Source organism: Tamandua tetradactyla, chromosome 1, assembly GCF_023851605.1.
Source record: "Tamandua tetradactyla isolate mTamTet1 chromosome 1, mTamTet1.pri, whole genome shotgun sequence".
In the NCBI taxonomy this organism is placed as follows: Eukaryota; Metazoa; Chordata; class Mammalia; order Pilosa; family Myrmecophagidae; genus Tamandua; species Tamandua tetradactyla.
This window is the reverse complement of record NC_135327.1, coordinates 25,082,744-25,110,679: the sequence shown is the minus strand read 5'-3', so window position 1 is coordinate 25,110,679 and position 27,936 is coordinate 25,082,744. Positions and strand designations below refer to the sequence as shown.

At 47.8% G+C, this 27,936-nt stretch overlaps 3 protein-coding genes across 7 annotated transcripts in view; all 3 read left to right on the top strand.

Moving 5' to 3' along the window:
• The first annotated feature begins 5,911 nt into the window (after positions 1-5,911).
• On the top strand, positions 5,912-11,127 carry LZTS3 (leucine zipper tumor suppressor family member 3). 4 transcript variants are annotated; one of them, XM_077112491.1, is made up of 5 exons: positions 6,046-6,197; positions 6,546-7,022; positions 7,396-8,262; positions 8,598-8,671; positions 8,774-11,127. In XM_077112491.1, exons 1-5 carry the CDS (start codon positions 6,168-6,170, stop codon positions 9,297-9,299), a joined length of 1,974 nt encoding a protein of 657 aa, XP_076968606.1. In that variant the 5' UTR covers positions 6,046-6,167; the 3' UTR covers positions 9,300-11,127. The 4 variants fall into 4 exon arrangements, with proteins under 4 accessions (XP_076968598.1, XP_076968590.1, XP_076968606.1 ...); XM_077112483.1 differs by lacking the exon at positions 6,046-6,197 and adding an exon at positions 5,912-5,989 and having other exon boundaries at positions 8,598-11,127; XM_077112475.1 differs by lacking the exon at positions 6,046-6,197 and adding an exon at positions 5,913-6,027 and having other exon boundaries at positions 8,598-11,127.
• Positions 11,128-13,787: 2,660 nt separating this feature from the next.
• UBOX5 (U-box domain containing 5) overlaps positions 13,788-27,936 on the top strand; it is a 58,118-nt gene continuing 43,969 nt past the window's right edge. For both annotated transcript variants that reach the window (XM_077112450.1, XM_077112442.1), the window contains exon 1: positions 13,788-13,901. The gene's annotated coding sequence lies outside the window, so the exon portion shown is untranslated. The remainder of the gene's footprint in view (positions 13,902-27,936) is intronic.
• On the top strand, positions 13,792-26,559 carry FASTKD5 (FAST kinase domains 5). Its single transcript, XM_077112430.1, has 2 exons — positions 13,792-13,901; positions 21,134-26,559. Exon 2 carries the CDS (start codon positions 21,324-21,326, stop codon positions 23,610-23,612), a length of 2,289 nt encoding a protein of 762 aa, XP_076968545.1. The 5' UTR covers positions 13,792-13,901; positions 21,134-21,323; the 3' UTR covers positions 23,613-26,559.

The following is a 27,936-nucleotide window of genomic DNA, read 5'->3' as shown; positions in this document are numbered from 1 at the left end:
CAAAGCAGATACCCCCTTCCTCCCGGCAGCCATTCCCGATTTGCCCTGGGCAGGTGAGCACATCCCGCCCGAGCGCGCGAAGTTGGCTTTCCAGGTCGGAGACCACACCTCCCTCCTTACCCCCGGAGGTAGCTTGGGGGAAGATTCCGGCCTCGGGACAAGAGCAGGGCGCTCAAACCCTCCAGGATTGTGGAGTATCTTCTCTTCTCCAGCCTTTTCCCCCGGACGGCGAGCCTCCGGGAGCACAGAGTTTCAAACTGGCTTAGTTTGAGGAGTGACGGAGTCAGGACCCCTCGACGCCTGTCACTTGTCTGCCTGCGGTTCTGGCGCCCCAGCGGGTCTTCCTCCTGCAGTTTCGGGTCCTTCCGCGACGGCTCGCCCCACCTTCACCTTGCAGACTTATAGGGTATCCAGACGTCCGCTGGGAGCCTGGCCCCGAAGAGCTCAGGCGGAAGAGGAGTGGGGCTCCGGGCTGGGCATCCAGAGCTCCTTCCCCAAGCCAGCGATGCCCCTCTCCCTCGCCAACGATGTGGGATTTAGGGAGGGCACAGCCCTGCTGGATATGCCGGAGAAGAGACTCGGGTGAAATTGAGAGGTCTTGCACAAGGGTTGGGGCGCAGCGGCGAAGAGGTTAAGTCACAGCGCCCCGCCCCCGCTCAGGGATTGGTGGCCTCGGGGGGCGTGGCTGGAGGGCGGGCCCGCGTTTGCCGCAGCCGCGGGTGGGCGGGACCCGGGCGGAGAGCGGGAGGGGCGCCGCGCGGAGCCGGGCCCGCGCCGCGCGCCCAGCCGGGCGGGCTTCGGGCTGCGCCAGCTAGCCGGGCCGGTGGCACCGGTTCCGGAGTCCCCGCGCGGTACCTCCAGGCATCTCACGAGTAAGTGAGGCGGGTCCGCCGCGCAGCCCCTGCCGGCTCTGGGTGGTCGCCGTGCTCCGCTGCACCTTGCGGCGGGTCCCACCGGACCCCATGCTGGGTAGGGGGTGCGTCCCGCTGCTGGGGTCCCGGGGGGAGGGGAGGGGAGATGAGACCGATGATGTCATGGATGCTTCTCGGGGCCTGGGGGGAGGTGGCGGCCAGAGGGGGTGCGGCTCGGATTATGTCACCTCTTCCCTCCGCGCCCCGCCCCCTGGGGGCCGCACACGTTAGTGGGGGGTGCCTTAAGAGGTGCGGGCGTGGCTCTCCCCACAGCAGAGACCCCCCAAGCACCTGTGCCTGACGGCTTTTGGCTGGGGTCTCTGTTGGCTCTGCGGACCGTGGATTGCTTGTGAATGGCGATGCTCCCCCCACCCCCCGCGAAGGCTCGTGTGTGTGTGTGTGTGTGTGTGTGTGTGTGTGTGCGTGTGCGCGCGCGCGCGTCTGTATGTGTGTGCTGGGATGGGGGGGTGGCGCTGTCGGCCCCCTCAGTCCTGAAACATGCGCTTCAGCAGAGCCGGGATCTAGATGGGCCCCTTCTGCCGTCGGCGCCCACGCCGCCAAGGGAAGACAGATCTCCCCTCACACATCCCAACCAAGAAGTTCTGGAGACCTCTGCACCCCAAAATCCTTACAATGCCCCCGGATCTCTTTCGTCCCTCAGTCTTTCTTCCAGGAAGCCTTTCCTGATTTTCCTGCCGGATTCATTGCCTTTTTGCATTGCTGTTAACTAGCATTCCTACATGCATTTTCCCAGTATCTCCTCTGGGCCAGCGCCCAAAGACCCCCAGGATTCAGCTGTCTGTGTCCCTGGGATGCCCATGGACCAGCTCCAAGGAGGCCTCAGAGCAAAATTTACCCCAGGGTGGCCTGAGCCAAGTGCTTCAAGAGCTTCCCACTGTCCTGGGAGGCAGCATTTGGACTGGTCTTTGAAGGTTGTAGGATGGGCACAGAAAGCTAAAAAGGTTGTGCATGGAGTGAAGGGGGGGGTTCAGGTCAGGGGAGATAGCATAGGACTGTGGGAGGGGCTTGCTGCCTTCTCTGCTCTGGGTCGGAGCCAAGAGGGAAGCCAGGCATTTTACTCAAAACACATTTACTTCATATGGTTCCTGCAACGTAGGTGGAGAAACTGAGGCTAAGAAAGGTGAAATAACCTGCATGAGGTTCACCCCTAATCAGTCGAGCTGGGATTTACACTTGGAGCTCATGCCTCCAGAGCTCTGCTTCTGCAATTGGTGCTGCTCATGGAAGGGTTTGGGCAGAGCAGGGACAAGATTGGTTATGCCCTTTATGAAGAGTCCCCTGGCAGACACATGGGGGAGGGAGTACAAGGGAAGAAAGGCCAGTGAGGAGGCCCTACAAGGGCATTGGCAGGAGGGGCTGCTGAGGGCTTTAGGAGGTGGCCTGAGGCCCCAAGAGAAGGGTAGAGTGTTCCTAGCTTTGGGAGAGACACGGGTGGGGACCAGACAGATGGACAGTGTGGATTCAGTGGGTCTACCTGTGTAACTACTAGGTAGAGTCTGTTTAGCCTCTTTGTGTGTAATGTCCCAGGCACTGAGGGCTGATGGGACAGAGAGGCAGAGCCAGGCAATAGGCTGTTATCTGGGGTTTTGAGCTGATGCCACGAGGCTGCCTTTGCAGACCACGCTTGGGCAGTTTAGGACCCTGATCCCAAGATGAACCCAAACCTTTCCCCTGTCAGAGAAACAGGAAACATATCCACCCCCTTGTCCCGCAAGCTTCCCACCCAGGTTTTGAGGAGAGAAGCTGCAGCAGCCCAAACTTGACAGAAGCAACGGGCAAGGAGCACTTACATGGGGTTAACTGTGACAGGTTGGAATTATATATAGAATTAGAGAGCTGCTGTGGATTGGCAGTCAAGGATCCCCAAGTAGAGTATGGGGCAAGGGGACTCAGGACAACATCCTGGGACCTCATTTCCATCCAGGACTCCAGCGTCTGAGCCTGGCTGATGACCGCACATACTTAGGGGAAACAGTGGGACAGAGTGGCACATGACCAGCCTCAATCTATGGTTAGATTCTCCTTTCCTGAATCTTAAAGAAGGTGGTACAGCATGTTTGTACTGCACCTTACAGTTTACAAAGCACCTTCCCAAATATTGTCCCCTGTCATCCTCACGATCAACATGATTTCTTCTGGGTTTTTCTCCAGTTCACACCACTTCTGGCACACCGCTTGCTGCTTACCTAGCTCTTTAATCCCACCCTCACTATTGGTGTCTTTTTTTGGTGTATCAATCACACTCAGGTTTCTACTGTGTTTAATTTTAAAATAAAAAAGGATTCCTTAGGTTCCGAGATCTCCTAAAATGACTGCCTTCTCTTTTAGCAGAGAATTATCCCATGTCTGTCTCTGCACCACTTTCCCTCTGTAGTCTGGTTTTGCCTGTACCATTTTCCTGAAACCATCCTATCAAAGACACCAGTGATGTCCCCACCTGTCAAATCCAAGACACAATTATCCATCCCAGTTTTACCTTTCTTTCTTTCTTTTTTTATTGTAATTTATGTATAAAACATAAAATCTGCTATTTTAACCATTTAAGTGTACATTTCATGTTATGCTCTTTACCACCATCTATTACCAATTTTTTTCATCATTCCACATAGAAAACTCTGTACTCATTAAGCAATAACTCCCCATTTCTCCTTTTCCTCAGTCCCTAGTAACCTCTAAGCTACTTTTTGCCGCTGAATTCACTTATTCTATATATTTCATATAAGTGGAATCATATAGTATTTGCCCTTTTGTGTCTAGCTGATTTCACTTAGCATAATGTTTTCCAGGTTCATCCATGTTATTGCATTTATCAGAACTTCATTCCTTTTTATGGCTGAATAATATTTCACAGTGTGTGTATGACATATACACCACATTTTGTTTATTCTGTCAGTAGACACTAGGGTTGTGTCTATTTTTTTACTATACTGAATAATGCTGCTTTGAACATTGGTTATTCAAGTATCTGTTTGAGTCCCTGCTTTCAGTTCTTTTAGGTATATACCTAGGTGAGGAATTTGCTCCCTCAAAAAAGAGCCAAAAGAGGATGGCTCCCTTCTTTTGGACACCAGGAGGGGCTCCCACATTCTTTAATCTCCCCTGCCTATTTTGGCTTTCAGGACCCACCTCCTGTCTTTCCTGCTTCTTCCTTCCTCCAAAGCTTCTGGGTACTCTGCAGCCCAAGCTCAATGCCAGGTCTCACCCACACCTGCCCTGAATGCCGATGACCCTAGTATCTCCAACAAGTGCCAGAGAGGAATCTTTCTCTGGTCTTCCCAAGATCCTCCAAGCCTTTTCCCCTTGCTATGTTAAGCAGGTCACACCCACCTGCCCCAGCCCAGACTTCTTCCTCACCCTACCCCAGGAAGCCCATCTGCTCAGGTCTGGGCCATTCTTCCTCCCTAAACCCTCCCAGCCCTTTCCACTGGTTCCAAGCCTTAGACCACACAGCCTCCATCCTCCCAGGCCCCTTTCACCTAGGGAAAGAAAAGGGGGCCATGCTTCGGGTGGGTTGGTGGTTTCTGGGTTGAGGGGCTAACAGGCTGGAGCATTCTGGAGCAAGGGCAGGGCCAGAACTAGGATGAGGCAAGAGAGGCACCTTAGGTGCAAAATTTACAGTGGCAGTCACTGTCAGAGCCATGTACTTGCTAATCCTGCACTTAAATTGCATCTTAGGTGCTTCTCTTGTTTGACTCTAGTCCTGGTCCCTGTGTGTGGGGCAGATTGGCCAGTGGGAAGAAGGTGGCAAAGTGTTGGCCTCACCCGTGGAAAAAGACACTGAGAGAATGAAATTCTACAAAGGCCGTAGACTAGCTTGGTGGTGAACTCTCCTACAACCAGGGCTGTAAATCCTGGCATGGTAGCTAGAAGACTCCTAAAGTACAAGGGTGGGGGGTTGTCAGGCCCCCCTGGTTTGTGACCTATTAAAGGAAGGATGTAGCATTAGGAGTGGGCATCTGAATCGAAAACTGCGGAGCACACAAGGACCTTGGGGTGCAACATGGACCCCTTGTCCTGATAGGGACTGAGGTCTGCCTGCCTGCTCCCTGGTGGGAGTAGGGTTTAAAGACCTGAAGGCCACTGCGGCCCATCTTTTGCGCACTTATTGCAGCGTCTACACCGGGGCGGGCACTGCCACTTGCCCTTGGCGGGCACGATTTTGCGGATCTGGGGCAGGTGTTTCCCGGTACGGACTTGAGACAAAGGAACCAGGAAGCGGGGCCTCCCTGAGCACAGGTAACCCGAGGCCCTGCTCCCGTGGGCCGGCCCTGGGGGAAGGGGGAGCGTGCGCCCACAGAAGGGCTCAGAGGACTTCATGGAGAACTGAGCAGGGTCAAAGTCCACAGGGAACTGGGGAGGGGAGGGACGGGGGCTGTAACCCGAGAAGTCTTCCCGGTGGGAGTGAATTCTTAGCGGGGTTTGGCGAGTGCGGAATTCTCTGGGGCGCCTTGGGGTGCGGAGGCCCCGCCCCTCCCCCGCCCACCTGCGGGAAGGGCAGGTCCGGGGGAGGCACCGCCAGCGCCCATCGCTAGCGGCCCTGCGGCGGCCTCAGCCCGCCCCCAGGCCTCAGCGAAGGTACCGATCTTGGGGAGGAGGCCCTCTCGGCCCAAGCCCTCTGCGGCCGACTTGGGGAGACCTCCGGGAGGCCTCTCAAGCAACCTGCTGCCGCCGCGGCCCCCGCCCGCCCGCAGGGGGCGGCGCGTGCCCGAGCGGTGCCCACAGGACCAAGGCGCCCCAGCTGCGTACCGCAGCCGCAGCTCCCACCCACCGTCTCGCAAACCCGCCTTTACCTCGCGCGCCCGCCTCCTCGGAGCTTGGCACGCGGCAGCCCCCCACCCACCCCCAGGTAGGTTCTTCATTCCTCCCATTTCGCAGAGGAGAAAACTGCAGCCCGGATGACTCAGTCGTCCCATCCAAAGTCACGCAGCTGCTTCGAGCACAATCCCGACTGCGGGAGTGACGCACATGGCCCCTGCAGACCGGGCTTCGGAGGGTCCCAGGCTTGAGGACCCGTCGGCCTGCTGTCCCTCTGGCAAGGAGAGAAGCCTGCGCTGGCAGTGAGCCTTCACATCTGCCCTTCACTGCAAGACCCTAGGTTAGGGGACTGGGAAGGACCACTCCTCCTCCACCCCCTACACTTTTTGGCTAGAGATGGGTTTCTGCCCCTCCCCTAAATTGGGTGTTCTCTATTGGATTTAGGTACTGCTGCCCCCTTCCAAACCCATCTCCCAGCACATGCAGTTGGGACACAGGGGCCCAGATGGGGTAAAGAACCTCTAAGCTCTGGGGTTTGCAGTGAGGAACTGGGGGCATTGCTGATTCTGGGAGGTTCATGGAAGAGGTGGGGTTGAAGCAAGAGTGGAATGCATTCCAGGCACTGGGAAGAGCTGAGCAAAGTACATCGTGCCCAGGGGGTAGGCTTTATCAGGTGGGTGATGGTAGCCCAACCTCACCAAGCTGTCACTCTTACCCCAACCCACTTCTACACCCTGGGTGCCAGGAACTCTCATAGCCTTTGTAGGGAAGGGGCAGATTGCCAGTGGTACTGGGACTGACTAGGCTGAAGTGGGGGTGGGGTCTGACCTATCTCTTCCTTCCCACCTGTTCTCACAGTGCCCAACTGGCTTAGTCATGGCAAAGCTGGAGACACTGCCTGTGCGTGCTGACCCAGGACGGGATCCCCTCCTGACCTTTGCCCCACGGCCCCCTGAGCTCGGAGCTCCGGAGCCCCGCCTGGCCATGGGCAGTGTGGGCAGTGGGGTGCCCCATGCCCAGGAATTCGCCATGAAGAGCGTTGGCACCCGCATGGGGAGTGGGGGCAGCCAGGGCAGTTTCCCCGGCCCCCGTGGCAGTGGCGGTGGGGCCAACAGGGAGAGGCCCAGTCGCTACCCCTCAGAGGACAAGGCTCTGGCCAACTCCCTCTACCTCAATGGCGAGCTGCGCGGCAGCGACCACACAGATGTCTGCGGCAATGTGGTGGGCAGCAGCGGGGGTAGCAGCAGCAGTGGTGGCAGCGACAAGGCCCCACCTCAGTATCGTGAGCCCAGCCACCCCCCCAAGCTCCTGGCCACCTCTGGCAAACTAGACCAGGTCAGTCCCCAGGGTGTGAAACCCTCATGGCCTTTGCCTGGGGAGTGGGGGACAGCCCAAAGAGGAGGGAAAAGGGGGCCTTTTTGAAGGCTGGGTTGTAGTGGCGGGGAAGGAAAGTGGGTAGGGCAGCCATGGGGTGAGGCCCTGAGGCCCAAGTACAGCTGGTAGGTCCAGGACAGACAGAGACCTGGTTGAGGGTCCATGAGGGTGAGTCCCAGATGAAGGACCCCAGGATGGAGATCCAGTGGGGGTGGGAGGTAGGGCAGGACAGTCTTAGCCAGGGGTGGTGGGGATAGGGAGTGGTGGGGAGGAGGCTGGGGCTGAGGCTAAGGCCCCATCCCATACCCACTCCCCCTTGTTTGCTTTTATGCAGTGCTCAGAGCCGCTAGTTCGACCTTCAGCTTTCAAGCCTGTTGTACCCAAGAACTTCCACTCCATGCAGAACTTGTGTCCCCCACAGACCAATGGGACCCCTGAGGGACGCCAGGGCCCTGGCGGCCTCAAGGGAGGCCTGGACAAATCTAGGACCATGACCCCAGCGGGTGGGAGTGCGGGTGGCCTCTCAGACTCAGGCCGGAATTCACTGACCAGCTTGCCCACCTACAGCTCCAGCTATAGCCAGCACCTGGCACCCCTCAGTGCCTCTACCAGCCACATCAACCGCATCGGCACTGCTGGCTATGGCAGTGGCAGTGGCAGTGGTGGCGGCAGCGGTGGTGGGTCGGGCTACCAGGACCTGGCAGGCTCTGACAGTGGGCGGGCCTCTAGCAAGAGTGGGTCGTCCTCCATGGGGAGGCCAGGCCACCTGGGGTCTGGTGAGGGTGGAGGCGGAGGCCTGCCGTTTGCGGCCTGCTCCCCACCCTCGCCTAGCACGCTGATCCAGGAACTGGAGGAGCGACTGTGGGAGAAGGAGCAGGAGGTGGCAGCTCTGCGGCGCAGCCTGGAGCAGAGTGAGGCGGCCGTGGCCCAGGTACTGGAGGAGCGACAGAAGGCATGGGAGCGCGAGCTGGCCGAGCTGCGGCAGGGCTGCAGTGGGAAGCTGCAGCAGGTGGCCCGCCGTGCCCAGCGTGCCCAGCAGGGCCTACAGCTGCAGGTGCTGCGGCTGCAGCAGGACAAGAAGCAGCTGCAGGAGGAGGCAGCCCGGCTGATGCGGCAGCGGGAAGAGCTTGAGGACAAGGTGGCCGCCTGTCAGAAGGAGCAGGCCGACTTCCTGCCCCGGATGGAGGAAACTAAGTGGGAGGTGCGGGCTGGACGCTTGGGCCTTCTCCCTCAGTCTCTCCTTCCTTTTCTCCCTCTGGAGAAACCCAAAGCAGTAGCCTACCACCCACATAAGGGAGGTGAAAGGAGTGAGGGGGACAAAATCTATTAGTCGTGTCTGTGAGGACCAGAAACTACCCCTGGGTGGAGTGAAATGTTGCTACTTGATGAGTCATGTCTGCTCTGAATTCAGGGAAGGGAACCCCATGTGTTAATTCTGAAGAAGGCGCCACTGGGGCTAGACATGGGGGCTGGGATGGGGGTGAGCAGAGAGCCCTGCCTTTACCCTGGCCTCTCCTCACCTGTCCCCCTACCCAGGTGTGCCAGAAGGCTGGGGAGATTTCCCTCTTGAAGCAGCAGCTGAAGGACTCGCAGGCGGACGTGTCGCAGAAGTTGAGTGAGATTGTGGGGCTGCGCTCGCAGCTGCGGGAGGGCCGGGCCTCACTGCGGGAGAAGGAGGAGCAGCTGCTCAGCCTGCGGGACTCTTTCGGCAGCAAACAGGCCAGCTTGGAGCTGGGAGAGGGCGAGCTGCCTGCGGCGTGCCTCAAGCCGGTGCTGACCCCCGTGGATCCCGCCGAGCCCCAGGATGCGCTGGCTACCTGCGAGAGCGACGAGGCCAAGATGCGTCGTCAGGCCGGAGTGGCTGCGGCTGCCGCCTCCTCAGTGTCCTTGGACGGGGAGGTCGAGGCTGGGGGGGATAGCGGGACGCGGGCCCTGCGGCGGGAGGTGGGGCGACTGCAGGCAGAGCTGGCGGCTGAGCGGAGAGCCAGGGAGCGCCAGGGTGCCAGCTTCGCGGAGGAGCGCCGCGTGTGGCTGGAGGAGAAGGAGAAAGTCATCGAGTACCAGAAGCAGCTGCAGCTGAGTTACGTGGAGATGTACCAGCGCAATCAGCAGCTGGAGCGGCGGCTGCGGGAGCGGGGGGCTGTCGGGGGCGCCAGCACGCCCACCCTTCAACATGGCGAGGAGAAGAAAACCTGGACCCCCTCCCGCCTCGAGCGCATCGAGTCCACAGAAATCTGATCCCCACCCTGGGCACGTGGTCTTTTGACAAATGCACTGTCCAAAGACCTGAGTCCCCAGTGTCCCTCCTGTCCATCTCTTTTCCCAGTGTCTCCTGTATCCCCAAACCAAAGAGGTTCTCAAAGCAGCCGTGACCAGGTTACCCCCGCCCCACTCTGGGTTGGGTGCCCCCCCCAGTACCCCCCCCCCCAGCTCTACTACTGCCCCTTGGGGCAGCCCACCCAGATCAGGGGGAGGGCAGAGTCAGCGGGGATGAGGGACCCAGGCAGCAGGGAAGCCTATGCTCCCTTTCTTGGCACCCCGTTGTTAGAGACGGGGGCAGCAAGTCTGCAGCACCATGAGGTGCCCCAGCCCTTGTGTGAGCCTTTATGGCTACTGTTGGCTTCCCGGTGTCCAGTTGTGCTCTCTGTGCTCACCTCCTAGGCCATGTAGCCTGTGAGGGCCTGTGTGGGGTCTGCTGAGGCTGACAGGCCCCAGGGCTCCTGGCCTTTTGCCTTTCTGTAGTCTTCTCCCTCCCTATGCAGATTGGCAGGGCATTGGGAACAGATGGCCTGTCTGTGGTTGAGAAGGCCACCTGCCCAGCCCCTCCCCCCAAGGCTTCTTGGGCTCAGGCCTCAGAGCCTGGCCTGGTCCCTAGTGTGTCTATAAGTGTGTGTTGGGGGGCTGGGGCTCAAGGATCAGTGCCCAGGGAGGATTTCCCTCCATTCTTGGGAAGGGTCACCTGGAGGCTTCTCAGCTTCACCCTCACCCTTTGGCCAGGATCCCACAGGGCCACAGCCCTATCTACTTGATTTACCCCACACCCAGGGCCACTGTCCGGCTCTAACAACAGCTATTAAGTGCTACCTGCCTCTCAGATACTTCTCTCACCCAGTTTCTGAGGTCAGGTGGGTGTCTCTGACATCTTCCTGTGTCTTCCCCTACTTGATTCCTCCCTCCTCATGCTTAGAATTTTATCGTCCCAGGCTGTCTCTTCCCCAAAGTCTTACTTTTCCTTCCAGTAGAAAATTCTGCTTGACTTTTGGTGCACTGCCCACTTCCAAGCTCTGCCAGGCCCAAGTCTGAGCCTGAAATGGCCTTGTTTTGAGGGCTGGATGTGACTACCCTTGAAAACAAGGCTGGCCTGAGAGGAACACTGACCCCTTGGCTTCCAGGGCCCTGGGGCAGCCCGGTGTTTGCCCAGAATAGGACTGGCATGGCATGAGTGGGGGTTGGGACAGCCAATGTCACTCCTTTCCTCCTCTAGGGGCCCTCTCAGAGTTCAACTTCCCAAGGCAGGGAGGGAAAAGAAAATTTCTAATTCACCAGCAATAAAAATTGGAGGAGGCTTGGCCCTCAGTCCTTATATTTCTCTCTTTTTTCACTCTCTTCTTCCCACTCCCAAGACGGTTTGGGGGAGCAGGGTGGAGAGAGCTGGCAACTACTGTGAGCAAGTTCCCCAGCCCCTGACCAGCCTCCTCCCATGACTGGTGACTGTTTGACGAGCTGTGCGTCCCCCACAAAAACAGGAGCGCCCTTCTGTGTGGCCTCTACCCTCACTGCACAGCCCCTCCCCTCACCAGGTCCCTGAGCTGGGAGGGAAGCAATGCTGGCCACCACTGCCCATTCTAATCACCCCTGACTGCACCTGCCCCTGAACCTAGACCTGGGCCAGAGGGGAGGAGAAGTCAGCAGAAAAACATAAGAAAAAAATATGAATAGATTCAGCCTTTGGGACTTTCAAGTACAAAAGAAATTATATATAAATATATATAAAAATATATATCTACCATATGTGATGGAAAGATTTTTTGTTTTCCTTTCCCAAAGAAATAAAATGGAGAAAGTCTCTAGAGTGGCATTCTTTGGTCTGCATGTGTCTTTGCAAGTGTGAGAAGTGAGGCTTGGGTGAGGGGGGTGTGAAGGGTAAAGCTGGAATAAACAGATTTCCTAGAGCGGCTCACTGAGCTGGGCTAGGGAGGAACTAAGGCTCCTTGTTTCTGCCCGAGGGGGCCTTCTCTTCAGCTCAGACTGCAGCAAAACAGTTTCAAGCTGGTTCTATCTCAGAACCTGACACCCGCCTGCTGGCCAGCAGGCAGGTAACACAGGACAGCAAGATGTAGCCCGCAGCACCTTGAGTCACTTGACAGCATTTGGCTGATGTTTAAGGCAGAAAGGTGCAGAAACAAAGGATGAGGCTGGGTTTGTAATTAATGGTGAGACCCTGAAGGCAGAACTAACACAAGCATGCTGCAGAGGAAGAGCTGTCCTTTGGGGGTAAGTACTGTCCTTTCTGACGGATCCTTCTGCCATCCTCACAAAGCCTCTCCCACTCCCCCCAATTTACTTGTAGTATTCTGCTACAAGTAGCAAACCTGATGTATAGGACCTTAAAGACTGGTTTATTTTTCCTCACCTGGCAAGGAATCTGGAAGTCAGTATCGTAGGTGTTGGTTGATTGACTCTCACTCTCCCATCCTTAGCATGTTGTTCCCTCCTTGCCACAAGGTGGCTGCCACAGCTCCGTGAAGGGATTGGAGCAGCATCACTTTATTATGAAAGTAAAAACTCCCTTTAGATGTATGAGTTTCTTTTTTCTTTTTATTTCTTTTTCTGAAGGGCTGGAAATGTCCTAAAAATGTTCATAGTGATGAATTCACAATTATGTGATGATATTGTGTGCCACTGATTGCATACTGTGGATGGACTGTATGTATGTGAAGATATCTTAATAAAAATATATTTTTTAAAATTTTTTATTAATTAAAAAAATATTACAGAAAGAAATGCAAACATTCCCAAAATGTGATCATTCCATTCTGCATATATAATCAGTAATTCACAATATCATCACATAGCTGCAGATTCATAAAAATATTTTTTAAATGGGGGGAAAAATCTAAATCGTGGAATCAATCAAATTACCAATTAATAGGATATTGGTTTAATAAACTAATTTAAAACACTCAAAACAAAAAACTCCCCTTAAATCTTGGCCAGTCCTAAGTCATATGCTCTTCCTACTTTAAGGGAGACTGAGAAATTGAGTACCTGGCAAAGAGGAGTAGTATCGTCATAGACTGCCTGGGGCAATCATGGTTCATCCTGCGGCTGGGTTCTCTGCTTTCTATGGGTTCTGCAGATGGTAGTCCTGATGGAACAGCAACTGTTTGCCCTGGGCTGGCCTAAGTTAGAAAACCCTCCCTGAGCAAGAGTGTCAGTGGTCTGGGTTCATAGGCAGACTGTGCCGTCCATAGAGGTCAGGAATTGGGGTGCCAAGCTTGCTTCTTGCAGGGAAGTATCCTCCCTGACCCGACGACACCCCAAAGGGAACATTTTTCTCCCCTCCCAGACCGTAGGATGGGTGGACCAGTAGGAAAGGCACTAACACACATGGTATGAAGACTGTGGCAGGCAGCTCTCAGGTGCCCCAGGGATGGCAGGCTGGGGTCAGGCCCATGTGGAAGCTCTTGGTAGAGTCTCTTCCTTGCCTATTGTGGTGGTTTGAAGCTGTTATGTACCCCCCAAAAGAGCCATATTCTTTTAATCCATTCTTGTGGGTGCAGACCTATTATAGGGGAGACCTTTTGATTAGGTTATTTCAGTTGAGGAGTTGCCCCAAGGTGGGTCTTAATCCTTTTACTGAAGTCCTTTATAAGAGATGGAACCCAGAGAGTCAGAGAAGCCCAAAGAAGCTGAGAGACAAGGACAGACCCACAGAACTGAGAGAGGCTTCCTCAGAAGCTGAAAGCAACACAACCCAGGAGAGGGCCAGCAGACATCAGCCTTCCCATGTGGCAGAGATATACCAGATATCGGCAGCCTTTCTTCAGAGAAGGTATTGTCCTGTTGATGCCTTATTTTGGACATTTTCATGGCCTTAGAACTATACATTTGTAAGCTAATAAATCCCCATTGTAAAAGCCAACCCATTTCTGGCATATCGCATTCCAGCAGTGAAATAGAAACACCTCTCTTCTACTAAGAGCTCAAGTATGAACTCCACTATCTGGGGTCCAAATCCTGGAGAAACAGCTCAGACCTGGATGGCCCTACTCAGAGAGTTATTGGATTTCCTCGGTTATCCACCATAGTTCTGCCCTCCTCGAGCTCCAGCCCCTCAAATCCATGTCTCCTAACCAACTCACGTATCCATCACTAACTCCTCCTCTGGGAGCACTTTATACACACATCTTTATTATAAATGCATTATAACCTTCAGCTTATAGACAAGAAATCAGCCTTGGATAATTGATGTGACTTCTCCCAATGTAATCCAAACTCGACCTGTAGGCCTAGGATTGGAACCTAAACCTTAGCTTCCACAGCGGTCCAGCCACGGCAGCATTTCTCGACAGGTTCTAGATATGCTCCTCTCCATTTCTAGAGTCCGTGCTCCCGCCCTGCTCAGCAACGTCCTCTGACAGAAAGCGTCCTTGGAGAACGCTGACAGCGTTTTTTGAGCCTCAGCTGCACCCGTAGCTCGCGCAGCAAGCGGAAACAGCGGGCAATTAGCCGGAAGAGGGATTGTGATACCCGATTGTTTCTGGAGGGTTCGCTGTGTAGTGGCAGTCCGCGGGATCTGGGGTCCTGGGACGCGGCGCCCTCGCTCGTCAGGCTCAGGTGAGTGGCAGCGGCCGGGGAGGAGGTCGCGATTGCAGCTTCCTGCTTTCGCCGACAGCTTAGGACTCGGCCCACGTTTGCCTCTGTCCCGGCTACCCCAAGGCCGGCACCCGCTGAGGCCAGGCTTGGCGCTGCCGCCTCCTGTCGCAGGCCTGGCTCTCGGAGGAACCTTGGAGACCCTCGCCATTCTGGAGTTCTGTGACCTTTTGACGAACGTCTTATCGGGCCCTTGATTTTCCCTCTGTGTACTTGACTCACAGAGCTGTTGTGAAAATGTAGTGCAGAATCACGGCGCTGTTGTGAAAATGTAGTGCGGTATTCTGCCGCACCTCATACCACGCTTTTAACAGGCATACTAATCAGGGGTCTGGAGAGTGTGACTCTGTAGGTCTGGGATGGGGTTCAAGATTCAGCATTAGTAACCAGCTCCCAGGTGAGGCTGATGCCGCTGGTCCGCAGACCATATTTTGAGCAGCAAGGCCTTACTATATTTTTAGTACCTGGGACTGTCAATCTGGTATCCACACTTCCCCCGTTTTTAGCAGACCATTTCTGGTTGTACAAGCCTAACTAAAGGTGGTGTTAATATTCTCTTTTTTTCTCTCCAGAGATAAGAAAAATAGTTACCTTCCTCTTTATGCACAAATCGTGACACAGCTCCTCTGTCCTTATTCAGGGAGCTTTGGGCCTGGCTTATACCAGCTACGTTCATCAGCTTCCATTCCGCGGAGCTGAGAGCCAGGTGCTTTAGCCCTTAATTTTGTGTTTTGTGCTCCGTTCATTTGTTGTTGCTGAAGTCTAAATTCATGTTTACTGCACTTTGGGCATATCTCCAGGACTGAATTTTAGAAGTCCCTTCCATTAGACTAGAATCATGGCACTTAGTTGTGGGTAGTAGGAACAGCTGCCTTTCCAGAAATGAGATTTGTATTTCACTACCCTGTATGGCTGTGAGCAAGTCTTTGGATGAATTTGCTACTGCCTAGTAGACCAAAATAAAATCTGAAGATACAGTGCCACATAATACACCTGAAAAAGTGAGGCCTTTGACATTATTCAGGTGTAATTTAGTTGTCAGTATGGTTCCCTTCCCCGTTGATTCATTTATTTTCTGGTCCCTAACAAGATCTTACTCATTTTGCGAATTCTGAAGTTCTTCCTTTGCTTGACTAAAGTACTTATAGTGCATTCTTGGAAATCTAGGAAAGCAGGTAAAACCAACTGTTTGATTGCGCTAACTGTGATATGTACTAGAGCTGTACTTGAGCCGTTTATGTGGGAGTTTTCTCTAATTACTTTATGGGTACAGATACTTTTCTTTACCTGTCTGGATTTTGTCCATCCTCTGGTAGACACATTCAGATGGTCTGAGAGGAAATGACTATTTCTGAAGATAGTCTTAAAGACACCATTTAAGTAGTGGCTGTGACAGACCCATCTCTGGGACTTTGTCAAACTATGTCTACCTGTTCTCTTCTTACCTTTCTGATAGGGTAATATCAGAGTCCCTGTCAAAGTCCTAAAGGGAGCCAGAAAGGCTATGTAAGCTGAAAAAGTTTCACAGATGATTATGATATGCTGTTTTCTCTCCCATAGGCATGAAAATGAGAATAAAGTGGAGGGGAATGGATGGCTAGACTTCATTTGGTTTGGTTTAGCTTTGTGGGTAATACATATTTTTGTTTTTTTTTCTTATTAGAGAAGTTGTGGGTTTATAGAAAAATCATGTATAAAATACAGGGTTCGCATATACCACCCTATTATGAATACCTTGCATTAGTGTGGTATATTTATTATAATTGATGAAAGCATGTTTTTATAATAGTACTGTTAACTATAGTCTATAGTTTACTTTAGGGTTCATTGTTTGCATTGTACAGTTCCATAGAGTAAAAAAAAATTTTATTCTAGTAACGTATATACAACCACAAAGTCCACTTTTAACCCCTTCAAATAAATAATTCAGTGCTGTTAATTTCATTCGCAGTATTGTACTGGTGATGGCGCATGACATTGTGGTACGTATCTTGACCTAAGCACCTTTGTGCTAGTGCTTTACAGTCATAGAACTAGTAGACTCCTCTTTCATAGGTTCTCCTCCTCTGTGGAAGTGAAAGCCCAGAAGAGTCCTGTTAGCATTTTCATCAATAGGTAGGTCCTTGTCAGTCGTAAGCCCTCACCCGCGACTTTAGAGCTTTAAGCTCTGTAAACTTTTCAGCAGGAGATAATAGCACCTAGATAAAGGTTTTGTTTTTTTTTTTTTTTAATAAATTCTAAAGGTTACTCACCAGATCTTTGCTGGGACAAGTATCCATTTATTTGTAGCAGGTTTATCCGGACCCAGGAGTGTTAAACCTTTTTATCAAAAGGATTAGAAATCAGCATTGAGGGATAAGATCAGGTACCTGGTAAATTGAATATCCTGAGGGTATCATATAGTTAATCTACAGTTTAGTGTGACTGCTTTCTTCTAATTTCTGTACTGTAGTTTAAAACAAAGCTATTTAACCTTACTTAGACCTATGACTGGAAGGTGGAAAACTAGATTCCTCGCTTCTATGAATTCACAACATTCAGGGTGCTTTGGGCAATGCCTTTCACAATAGCCAGAGTCTGGGGGTTTCAAGCTTAACTTTGGTTCTTTAGGACCGCTGAAGAAGAGATGGGGAGGAGCAAATGCTGGGACATATAAACTAGGAAAGGGACTTTGTGAAATGATGTCAGATGTTTCTGAACTTTTAGACTAGGAGTCAGAAGTTGTTGATTGGGCTACTTGTAGTGTTGTTTCTAGCTTTCTTATGGAATCTCTGAAAGTTGGAAACTACTCTCCCTAACATATGTTTTCTCTACCTGAGCAGCACATCCTAACCTCCTCCCCTCTGCGGTGCCTTTTCTCCCTATGGTTCTACTTTTCTGATTCTGTATCTTCCTTATTTTTCTTTTATTTTCTTCCCCATAGCACTCAAGTCCCAACTTCTGAAGTGGTCATATTTTTGACCTGTAGGTATACACATAGTGTCCATATATTTACTCTAAAAGTTGCATGGTGAAAAAGTAAGTAGCCACTGTTTGCCATTTGCAGTTTGACTCTGCATGTTTCTAGAATTCCTTATTTTGTCATCATTTCTGTGACTAGGCATCCATAAAGAAGTTGTATAGACAGTAGAGTGCTTGCACTGGAAGTAACTTTTTTTCATCATTTTCCATGAATGTTAAGATTACTTTTTCTATTCATTGATTTTCTTCTTGAAGAATACCTTAATTTCCTTTTAGCACATATATTCTGTAAATTTAATTTTTTTCAAAATACACATACATGTATTTTGGTTTTAAAATACATGTATATATTTATGGTTTTAAAAGTCAAATCGTTTTAAGAATGTATAACACTAAATATCAGTTCTCTCCCTGCTCGACCTGTGTTTTTATTCTCCAGAGGCATTTTCAACTACTTATTTGTTTATTTGGTAATTATCAGTATATTTCTAATTTCTTGATTTTTCCAGTTTTATATTTAATCTTTTGTCTTCCTGTTTTTCCCCTCCCTCCATCCTCCCAGTATTTGATCATAATTTTTGGCTAGGTTAATATTCAAAGTTTATATTACTAAATTATGTAAATATTATTCAGAGCTGATCAGGGAGTGTAACATTTTCTGTTTCATATAACATTTTTGTTTTCCATGGAGTTAATCATTTTTGTGGCTGCTGTTGCTTGGTTTTTTGTCTCCGTATCACTAGTTTGTCCCCAGATTATCTATTAAAAGTGTAAATCTCTTCTGTCTTGGATTGGTTGCTTTCTACATCTGCTCACAATGCTTCTTGGGATCTTCCTTCATTATCCTGGGATTTTCCTTAGCCTCTCTCCTGTGTTGGAGCCCTTAATTTCTGGATTCCATATTATCCCCCAGCCATCTTTCCGACTTTGACTTGTGGTATCTATCTTCATGCTGATACTGGGTCACTATGCCGACATGTTACTTAGGGTAGTTTTAAAAGTTTTTTCTTTGTTCATTTTGTAAGCAGTATAAACTAGATATAGTCAGATCTAGAATCCCAGACTTTAGAGGTAGGAAGGGCATTCAAGCGCACCGGATTCTAATCTTTCAGCTCCCTGGCACCTGGGGGGTGGGGGGGGACATTGTTCAGAGGCCCCCTCCAGGCTAAAACCTTTTTGTCTAATTACTCTCATTCTTGTCTCAAAGAACACCAATAATGTAGGTTTTGGAGTCACAATTTTGAATGTCAAGCCCCAGGCCATCTCTTGGTTATGTAACCTAAGGCAGGTTTCTTAATTTTGTAAAGTCTATTTTTCCTCATCAGTAATATGAGGGTACTGAATTGACCTTATAGGATGGTTGTAGGGGTTGAAACTTACACAGATAAAACAACTCATACAAGGCCTAGTGCAGAGGAGACCCTAAGACAATTATAGCCCCTATTTTTTCCATCTTGGAACAGCCTGTATTTTTATAAATCAAAATGAACCATTTAGAACATCAATTCAGAACACGAGCTCTACATAAGTCAAACATTGAGATTCCAGGAAATGATTATTTCATTCATTTTATGTACAATAATTTCATTAAGCAATGTTAGGTAATATTAATTGTCATAATTATTATTATTTAATATGCTTTAAAATTAAATTAATCCTTGTCTTCTACTGTATTAACAGTTTTAGCCCAAATAAAAAGGGGAAGAGGTTAATTTATCAACGACAGAACAAAAAGTCTCCCTGCAAAGAAGCTATTTAATTCCTTTCCCTTTTCCGTAGGTGTATTTTAGGTGATGGCACTAGATTGTGTTCAGTGTTTCACTGAATATTTGTAAATTTCCATGTTTCAATTCTGGCCACATATTTATCCTGTAAACTGTCCTCTTCCTATTAGATGGAAATTTGAGTTGTTTTCAGTTTTTTGTTTAGAATAACAGTTACTTTGTAAAAAGTCATTGTTTTTTCTTTTGAGTTACTTCTTAGGTTCTCCTTCCCAAGGTGAGATGTATTACAGATTTGAACAACTTGTAGCTTCTGTTGCAAATTGTGTTAGACTAAATTTTGATTCTGGATTCTAAAACAGGTCTTCTTAAAAGCGCTGTTCTGTAAACTGGAGAACAGGCTCCTATCTCTGGTTCCCACCATGTGTGTGCTGAAATATTAATCCCTAGTGATTACTTTGAGGCATATTACTTAAATTTTCACCTAAATATTAAAGAAAAATAAAATTATTTCAGTACTATTTTCCTAATGTTTTTCTAACTTTTGAAAAGTTGGCTTTCTTCATTCAATAGTAATAAACTAATGATCATATATATATATATGCACATATATATTTTTTATTTTTTATTTTATTGACAAATCTTCACATACATCCAGTCTGTACATAGTGTATAATTAGTGGCTTACAATATCATCATGTAGTTGTGTATTCATAACCATGATCATTTTTAGAGTTTTTACATCACTCCAGAAAAAAACGAAAAGAAAAGCTCATACATCCCATACCCCTTACGCCTCCCTCTCATTGACCACTAGTATTTCAATCTACCCAATTTATTTTACCCCTTATCCCCCATATTATTTAATTAATTAATTAATTAATTAATTTATTGGCTTTTAATGAGGGGAATTTAATGAGTTGCTAGTTTACAGTTCTAAGGCCGAGAAAATGTCCCAATTAAAACAAGTCTATAGAAATGTCCAATCAAAGGCATCCAGGGAAAAGATACCTTGGTTCAAGAAGGCCGATGAAGTTCAGGGTTCCTCTCGCATCTGGAAAGGCACATGGTGAACACAGTCATGGTTTCTCTCTTAGCTGGAAGGGCACATGGCGAACATGGCGTCATTTGCTAGCTTTCTCTCCTGGCTTCCTATTTCATGAAGCTCCCTGGGAGGTGTCTTCCTTCTTCATCTCCAAAGGTCGCTGGCTGGTGGGCTCTCTGCTTTGTAGTGTTGCTCTCTCTGAATCTGAATCTCCAAAATGTTTCCTGTTTTATATATTTATATTTTTAATCCATATTTTTTTACTCATCTGTCCATACGCTGGATAAAAGGGACATCAGACACTAGATTTTCACAGTCACGTAAATCTTTTTACAGTCATCTTCGACAATCAAGGTTACTGGGAACACAGCTTAACAGTTTCAGGTACTTCCCTCCAGCCACTCCAAAAAACTAAAAACTAAAAAGGAATAACTATATAATGCATTAAAATAATCTGGAATAAGCCACTGGCCTGTCCTTCAGTCCCCTGGCACTAATACTTATGCTCTGGGCTCTAGAAGGAAGGAGCTGACAGAGTTGGGCAGGCCTTCTAGAAAATCATTCTGGCACCCTGTAACCCTCATGAGATTTTCTTCAGCAACAGCCCAGCTGGTCCATTGGTTGGCAACTCAGGTCTCTCTGGGCCTTGTTTGTCAGGTTTGGCACTTCTTAAGTGGAAGGAAAGAGAATACACTTCTAAGGAAACCAAGCATACAACAGAGTCTGTTTCATAGCCTCTCATGGTTTCTACCATGGGAGAAAAATACGAGTTGTGATGCTCAGACGCAGGATAAGAAAGTAATTAACTCTTGACACACTGGAAACATTGCTAATCCACTTTCTCTAGAGGAAGGCCATGGTGCTTTCCTGACTTGTCAGCAGGGCAGTTGCAGGAACTGGCATTCCTTGAACCCTGAGCCCAACTTTGAGATGCTCTTTGTTTCCCATCCAAGAGTTGGCAGTGAGCAGGGCTTCAGCTTTTGCCCTCCACCTCCCCCCAAAACTGGATGTTTTTGAGCATACTTCCCAGTTTGGAGTATATTTTCTGTTGCATGGCTATTCTGTGGCAGCGATTCCAACTCTGTTATAGGCCTCTGTTATGGGCCTCTACTAAATGCTGTGGGATCTCACAACTTTAGAATGACAGAATTCTGTAATTGAAACTTTTGTCCTCTAAGAACAGGGAGGGTCAATTGTGGGTATAATTAATTGAAGTTTGACCAAAGTTAGAGCTCCTTCCCTGTAAGACCTGCCCAGTGGTACTCTGGTTTGGGGTTTCGCTGTGCCTTTGTGCAGGGCATGTGGACTTTATACCTGATAAATGCTGACATAGATGTGGTTTAGGCATTCACTAACATTGAACTTACTTGAGCGGACAGCAGTACAGTTTTAATCCGTTTCTTAGAATATGTGAATTTTGGTGTTGTGATAGGTGGACGCTACTCATTGTTCATCTACCCTTTTTTCAGTATTTGGCACCAATTCTGGCCCAGTCATTTGTGGTCCGTGGCTCTTGTGATATGCTGAAGATTTCCAGGCAGTTTCTGTGGAACACTTCCCTGACCAGCTTTAATCAAGCACCATTTAAACAAGAAATGGCCTGGCCAGACCTGTGAGGACTATATTCTGACTGCCAAAAAGATCAGTACTGACACCAGAATGGCAGCCACTCTCAAGTTTTTAAAACCTCAAGGGTTTTGTATTCCTTTTGCCTACACCACAACCCAAAGGGTGGCATATTGGAATGTGGGAAGCAGTACATGGCATGGCAGACAGGATCCTTCAGAATGCAGTAGCCCCTGCCATCCTGTCAAACAAGTTGAGAACATTTGTAGTACCTCCTTTTCTCGGAGGATCCTGACAACTACCAGTGCCCTCTTGGGTTTGGAATTCAGCAAGGCTTCTAACTTTAAGACCTGCCCATTACATTTGAGCTCACCAAGGACCTTGAAAGTTGATGAAGAGGATGTGGAAGCCTTTGATTCCCTTGAAGATCCCCGAGTTTTCCTGCAGCTAAGACCGGAGTATCAGCTTCACAGCTATAATAGATTTGAGAATTGTCATGCCCTGACTGTTTCAGAAGGTGAACTAATTTTGGACAATGTCACAGTTTTTAAAAAAAATCTCCAGCCCCAGATCATTGTTGATTATTTCTGTAAGCTGAGCTCTTTGCCTGCAGAGCAGCGTCCTGTTTTGCTGTCCAGTACCAGCTTTGTTTTGCTCTGTCAACTGAGTGTGAAAAACATACAGTTCTTTAATGCTGCAGATCTGATCAGTATTTTGAAAGCCTTTGTCACCTTAGGAATCCCTCACTCCCACCCAATGCTAGATGTGTATGAAACCAAATTTTGCCATCAGGTGTGGGAGATGAGCCTGGATCAGCTTCTCTTGGTGGCTGACCTCTGGCGGTACATGGGTCGCAGAGTACCTCGCTTTTTAAAAATATTTTTTAATTATCTTAATTTGCACTGGAAGGATCTCTCCTTACCCCAGCTGATTCATTTAATTTACATTATAGGTGAAAATCGGCAGGTACCCCAGGACCTAATGCAAAAACTGGAGTCACTGATCCTCAAGTATATAGATTTGATAAATTTAGAGGAAGTTGGTACAATCTGTTTGGGATTCTTTAAATCAAGTAGTAGTCTCTCTGAATTTGTCATGCGGAAAATTGGAGACTTGGCTTGTGAAGACATGCAACATCTGAGTAATCAGGCCTTAGTGAATATTCTTAAAATGTTCCGCTTCACTCACGTTGATCACAAACAATTCATGAGGCAGTTTGGACAGATTGCTCCTCAACGAATTCCTTCCCTGGGAGTTCAGGGTGTCATGCACCTAACTCTTGCTTGCTCAGCCTTACGCTTCTTGGATGAAGGGTTAATGAATGCTGTGGCTGTTACTTTGCCTCCTCGAGTAACACACTGTCGAAGTAAAGATATTGCCAAAATCTTGTGGTCATTTGGAACCCTAAATTATAAGCCACCCAATGCAGAAGACTTTTATTCCAGCCTGATGAATGAGATTCACAGAAAGATGCCCGAGTTTAAGAAATACCCAGAACATCTGCTCACCTGCCTGCTGGGCCTGGCATTTTCTGAGTACTTTCCAGTAGACCTCATTGATTTTGCTCTGAGTCCAGGATTTGTCAGGTTAGCTCGTGAGAGTAGAAAATTTGAACTCATTAAGGAGCTGTGTACTCTTGATGGTACAGTTGGCATTGAGTGTCAGGATTACAGAGGCAGTCGTCTTAGTTCTTGTCTTCAGCAAGAGGGGTCTGAAATGCTATGGAATTTAGCACGGAAGGATATGACCTCAAAGCCTGAATTCCAGGAAGCTCTCTTTTTACTTGAGTCCATGTTGGGTGGGCCCCAGTACATCAAGCACCATATGATTTTGCCTCATACCCGATCTTCTGACTTAGAGGTACAACTTGATGTGGATATGAAGCCTTTACCATTTAACAGAGAAGCCAAACCAACTGAAGATATAGCCAAATTAAGACATAAGCATATGGGACTCAGCCTTACAGATGATTTGATGAATCAACTGTTAAAAGGGAAATCAAGAGGGCATTTCCAGGAGGAAATTGAATCAGAAATTTGGCAGCACCCCGAGGAGTTAGAGAAGAATGCAGCCATACACTTGGGAGGCTCCCTTTGCAATGTGGGAGATAGTTTGGGGTCCATGGAAATGGCTGGCTTGGGTCCCCTAGCTTGTCTCCAGGCCCCACGAGTGAAGCTGGCTATTCAGTTGACAAACAAGAACCAGTATTGCTATGGTACCAGACGTCTGCTTGGGCTACACAATATGAAGAGGCGGCAGCTGGTTCAGCTTGGGTACCATGTGATAGAATTATCCCACTGGGAATGGCTCCCACTACTGAAACAAACTCGCTGGGAAAAGCTAGCATTCCTCCATGAGAAAGTGTTTACCTCTGTACTATGAAGGGTGAAATATAAGAGAAATATAAGTATTTCTACTTATAAATACTTTAGGTGTACTCTGTACCAGGTGGTGTGAAACAGTGATAAAAGCCAGAATGTAAGTTTGATAATAAAATCGTCTTTTGTGGGAACTTAGCTGTGCTCTCATCTGTGGCAGACTGAACCTAATATAAGTAACCATGAATTTATTGTAATGTGGTCCAGTTGTACAAGATGCTGCTAATTTGTGCATATTACTCCTAGGCAAATAAACATCTTAAAATATTTGGTCAAATAAGTCCTGTTACATTTTTCTTTCTCTTTTGCCTGCCTTATCTCAAGGTTATTTTGAATTTTACAATAAAAATAAAGCCAATTATTTAAACATTTTTATTGTGAATTATATACAAAAATAATAATAATTTTCTAAGTACACTCCAATAAGCAGCTACAGAACAGATTTCATAATTTAGTATGGTTTGCCATTCCACAGTTTCATGTTTTTCCCTCTAGCTGCTCCAAAACACTGGAAGCTAAAAGAAATACCAATATTGTGGTTCAGCTATCATACTCATTTGTTAAATCCTCTCTTCTCTGTTATAGCTCCTCCTCCTTTGATCTTTCTCTCACTGTGTAAGGATCTTTGGGCTATCCCCTTTCTAATTTTTTCATGTTGAAAAGGGGTGTCGATAATATAGGATAGGGGGATATTCTTGGAGAGGCTGGCCCCTCTGGATTTCAGGACTAATCTAGAATAGAAACCTTCTGGAGGTAATGGGTTTCAGGAAAGTAAACTTAGTGCATGAAACTTTTATAGTCTCAGAGCCATAGGTGTTCTTTACAGTTAATAGGTACGAGGTTTGTTGGAGTTTGGCACACTGCAAATAGCAATATCTAGCTGAAGCTCGCATAGAAGTAGCCTCCAGAATAGCCTCTCAACTCTTTGAAATCTCTTAGCTAATGATACCTTGTTTTGTTACCTTTTCCTCCTTTTGGTAGAGAAGGCATTATCAATCCCACAGTGCCAGGACCAGGCTCATTCCTGGGAGTCATGTCCCATGTAGTCAGGGAGAATTTTACCCCTGAATATCATGTCCCCTGTAGCAGGAAGACTAATGATTTTCCTTGCAGAGTTGGGCTTAGAGAGAGAGGCCACATCTGAGCAACAGACGAGGTTTCCTGGAGGCAACTCTTAAGCGTAATTATAGAAAGTTTTAGCTTCTCCACTGTAGAAATACGTTTTATAAGGACAGGCCTCAAAATCAAGAACTTGACTTATTTTGGGGGGAGTCCTTGATGTTTCAGAGAGCACCAGGGGATTTCCCAAATGGGAAAATTTAATAGTTGTATATTTTTTCTCCAATCCCTCAGGGAACTCTACTTTTTTTGTTTCTCTAGTCCCTCAAGGGACCCTGCCAATACCTTTTTTTTTCCCTCCAGTCCCTCAAGGGACTCTACCAATACTTTTTTTCTTTAACATTTTTTGTTATAAAATAGAACATATATACGAAGCAAAGAAAAAAAAGCAATAATTTTGGAAGCACACTTGAACAAGTAGCTACAGAACAGATCCCAAAGTTTGTCATGGACTGCTATTCCACCATTTCAGATTTTTCATTCCCGCTGCTCCCGAACGCTGGAAGCTAGAAAGAATATTAATATAGTGATTCAACAGTCATATTTATCTGTCAAATCTTATTCTCTCTGTTATACCTCCTCCTCCTCATTTGATACTTCTCCCAGTTTATAGAGATCCTTGGGTAATACCTGTTCTGACTTTTTCATGTTGAGAATGGATGTCGACACTAAAGGATAGGGGAATATAATTAATTGGTAATCTTGAAGAGGCTGCTTCCTCTGGGCCTCAGGACCCATCTCACCTAGGAGTCCTCTAGGAATTATAGGTTCCAGGAAAGCAAACTTAGTGCATGAAACCCCTATAGAATCTCAGTTCAAGTCGTAGGTGATCCTAAGAGTCAACAGCAGTGATGTTGTTTGGGGGTTTCCAAACAATGACAATCAGCACTGTCTAACTGAAGCTTGTATAAGAACAGCCTCCAGAATACCTTCATGACTCCATTTTATCTCTCTTGGCCGCCTCTTTTCCGCACCTTGGTCCAGAAGGCTGTGCCGATCCAACAGTGCCAGGACCAGTCTCATCCCCGGGAGCTGTGCCCTACACTGCCAGCAAGACCCTTACACCTGAGTGTCATGACTCACAATGGGGGAGGGCAATGACTTTCCTTACAGAGTCTGGCCTAGAGAGAGAGAGAGAGGCCACATCTAAGCAACAAAGGTTTCCTGGAAGCAACTCTTAGGCCTCACCATGGGTAATCTTAGCTTCTCCCCAACTAAAGCAAGCTTTGTAAGGGCAAGCCTGAAAATTAAGGGCGTGGCCCATTTTCCTGGGAGCCCCCAATGATCAAGAGGATACCCGTGTCTTCCTAGATGGGAAAGTTCAATAGTTCCATACATATATATATACACACACATATATGTATGTTTATATTTTCCCTTCAGACTCTCAGGGGACTCCACTAATACCTCCTAATTATCACCCCACAACTGTCTTGAGACGTATCCCAGCACAACACCAAGCTATGCCGAACTACAAGGCCTTGTTCCTGTTCTGGACCTCAGGAGTCTGGGTTGTTCAAATGAGGTTGATTTAGATCAGGAAATCTAGGTTCTAGACATAATAAACCTCTCTGCTTTTGGTCCCATATGGTAGGTGAAGGTCTAGAGTACATACAATATCATCTTCTACCTAGTGTTCTGGTTTACTTTAGACCCAGCCAAAGTGGCTTTGTTTTTAACTCTAATTGAGGCCTGATCTCCCCTTCAGTTACTTTAACTGTTATTATACATAGCGATGCTAACCTTCAGGGCTGTAGCACTCCACCTCTGGATCCCAAGTGTCACAGAGTTACTCAAAGTCCTAGGGAAATAACAGCTGATACACATAGCTCAGCATCCAGAAATACATTTACAATTTCAGACTATGTGTGGCTGCTATAAGGGCTTACACTCTAGACTCCAGTTTTCTTATAAGTATTTTCTGAAAGAAACCTTAGCATGTTTGTTCTTTTATTTCTGGCTATTTTACACAACTTATTGTCCCCAAAGTTTATGCAGTTCATCGCATGCTGCTTGACATCATTCCTTTTTGTAGCTGCATCATATTCCATCATATAAATGTATCATGATTCGCCATTCTGCTTCTCAGTTATTGTACCCTTTGGCTCCCTCCATCTTTTGAGAGTCCTGGATAATATCCAGAATAAACAAACTGTGTCTTAACAGTTTCCTCACTTAGTTGCACAATCAGCAGTACTCTAAATTTTAGACAGTTTTCATTGATCCATAATGGCAACTGACAAACAGCATCACCAACTATCAAATCAAAACTACCCCTTATCACTTGCCCCTGCCCCCCAATTAGTTGCCCCTGGTAGTGATGTAGTACTGTTGATATCTTCCTGTTAATATTCGCCATAGCATGCCTTTTTTAGTTTTCCCCCTATACCCCTCTACTGTTGACTCTTTGTCCACTATCAAACCATTGAAATAGTTCATGTGAGAATTTATTTATAATTTTAAATTTATTCAGTGGTATAGTTGGCACTATACATCCCCTTTCAATCATATTCACCTTCAATATCTCAGTGTTACTTATAACCCCACTAATTAGTTACCATCATTTCTACCTGTCCCCTTGCATTTAGGTAGAAATTCTACAGTGTAACCGCTGAGATTACCAGAGCCATAATGTAGGAATCATACAGTATTTATCCTTTTGTGTCTGAGTTATTTCACTCAGCATGTGTCCTCAAGGTTCATTCACATTGTCATGTTTTAGGACCTCATTTTGTCTTATTGCTGCATAATATAATGTTGTATGTATATACCACATTTTGTTTATCCATTTGTCTGTTGATTGGTACTTGTATTGTTTTCATCTTTTGGCAGTTGTAAATAGTGCCACTATGAACATTGGTGTGCAAATGTCTGTGTCGCTGCTTTCAGCTGTTCTGGATATATACTGAGTATTGGTATTGTTGAGTCATAGGGCAACTCAATATTTAGTTTTCTGAGGAATCGCCAAACTCCTCCATAGTGGATACACAACTACACATTCCCACCAACAGTGAATAAGTGTTTCAATTTCTCCACATCCTTTCTTAACATTTGTAGTTTTCTTTTTGTTTAATGGCAGTCACTCTTATACTTGTGAGGTGATATCTCATTGTCTTGATTTGCATTTCTCTTATAGCTAAATGAAACCGAGCATCTCTTCATGTGCTTTTTAACCATCTGTATTTGTTCTTCAGAAAAGTGTCTATTCA

Coding starts and splice junctions, on each gene's coding strand:
- FASTKD5 (XM_077112430.1), top strand. CDS start 21,324: ATGGCAGCCACTCTCAAGTTTTTAAAACCTCAAGGGTTTTGTATTCCT.
- LZTS3 (XM_077112469.1), top strand. CDS start 6,168: ATGCAGTTGGGACACAGGGGCCCAGATGGG. Junction 7,023..7,395: donor CCTCTGGCAAACTAGACCAG/GTCAGTCCCCAG, acceptor GCTTTTATGCAG/TGCTCAGAGCCGCTAGTTCG. Junction 8,263..8,597: donor TGGAGGAAACTAAGTGGGAG/GTGCGGGCTGGA, acceptor CCCCCTACCCAG/GTGTGCCAGAAGGCTGGGGA.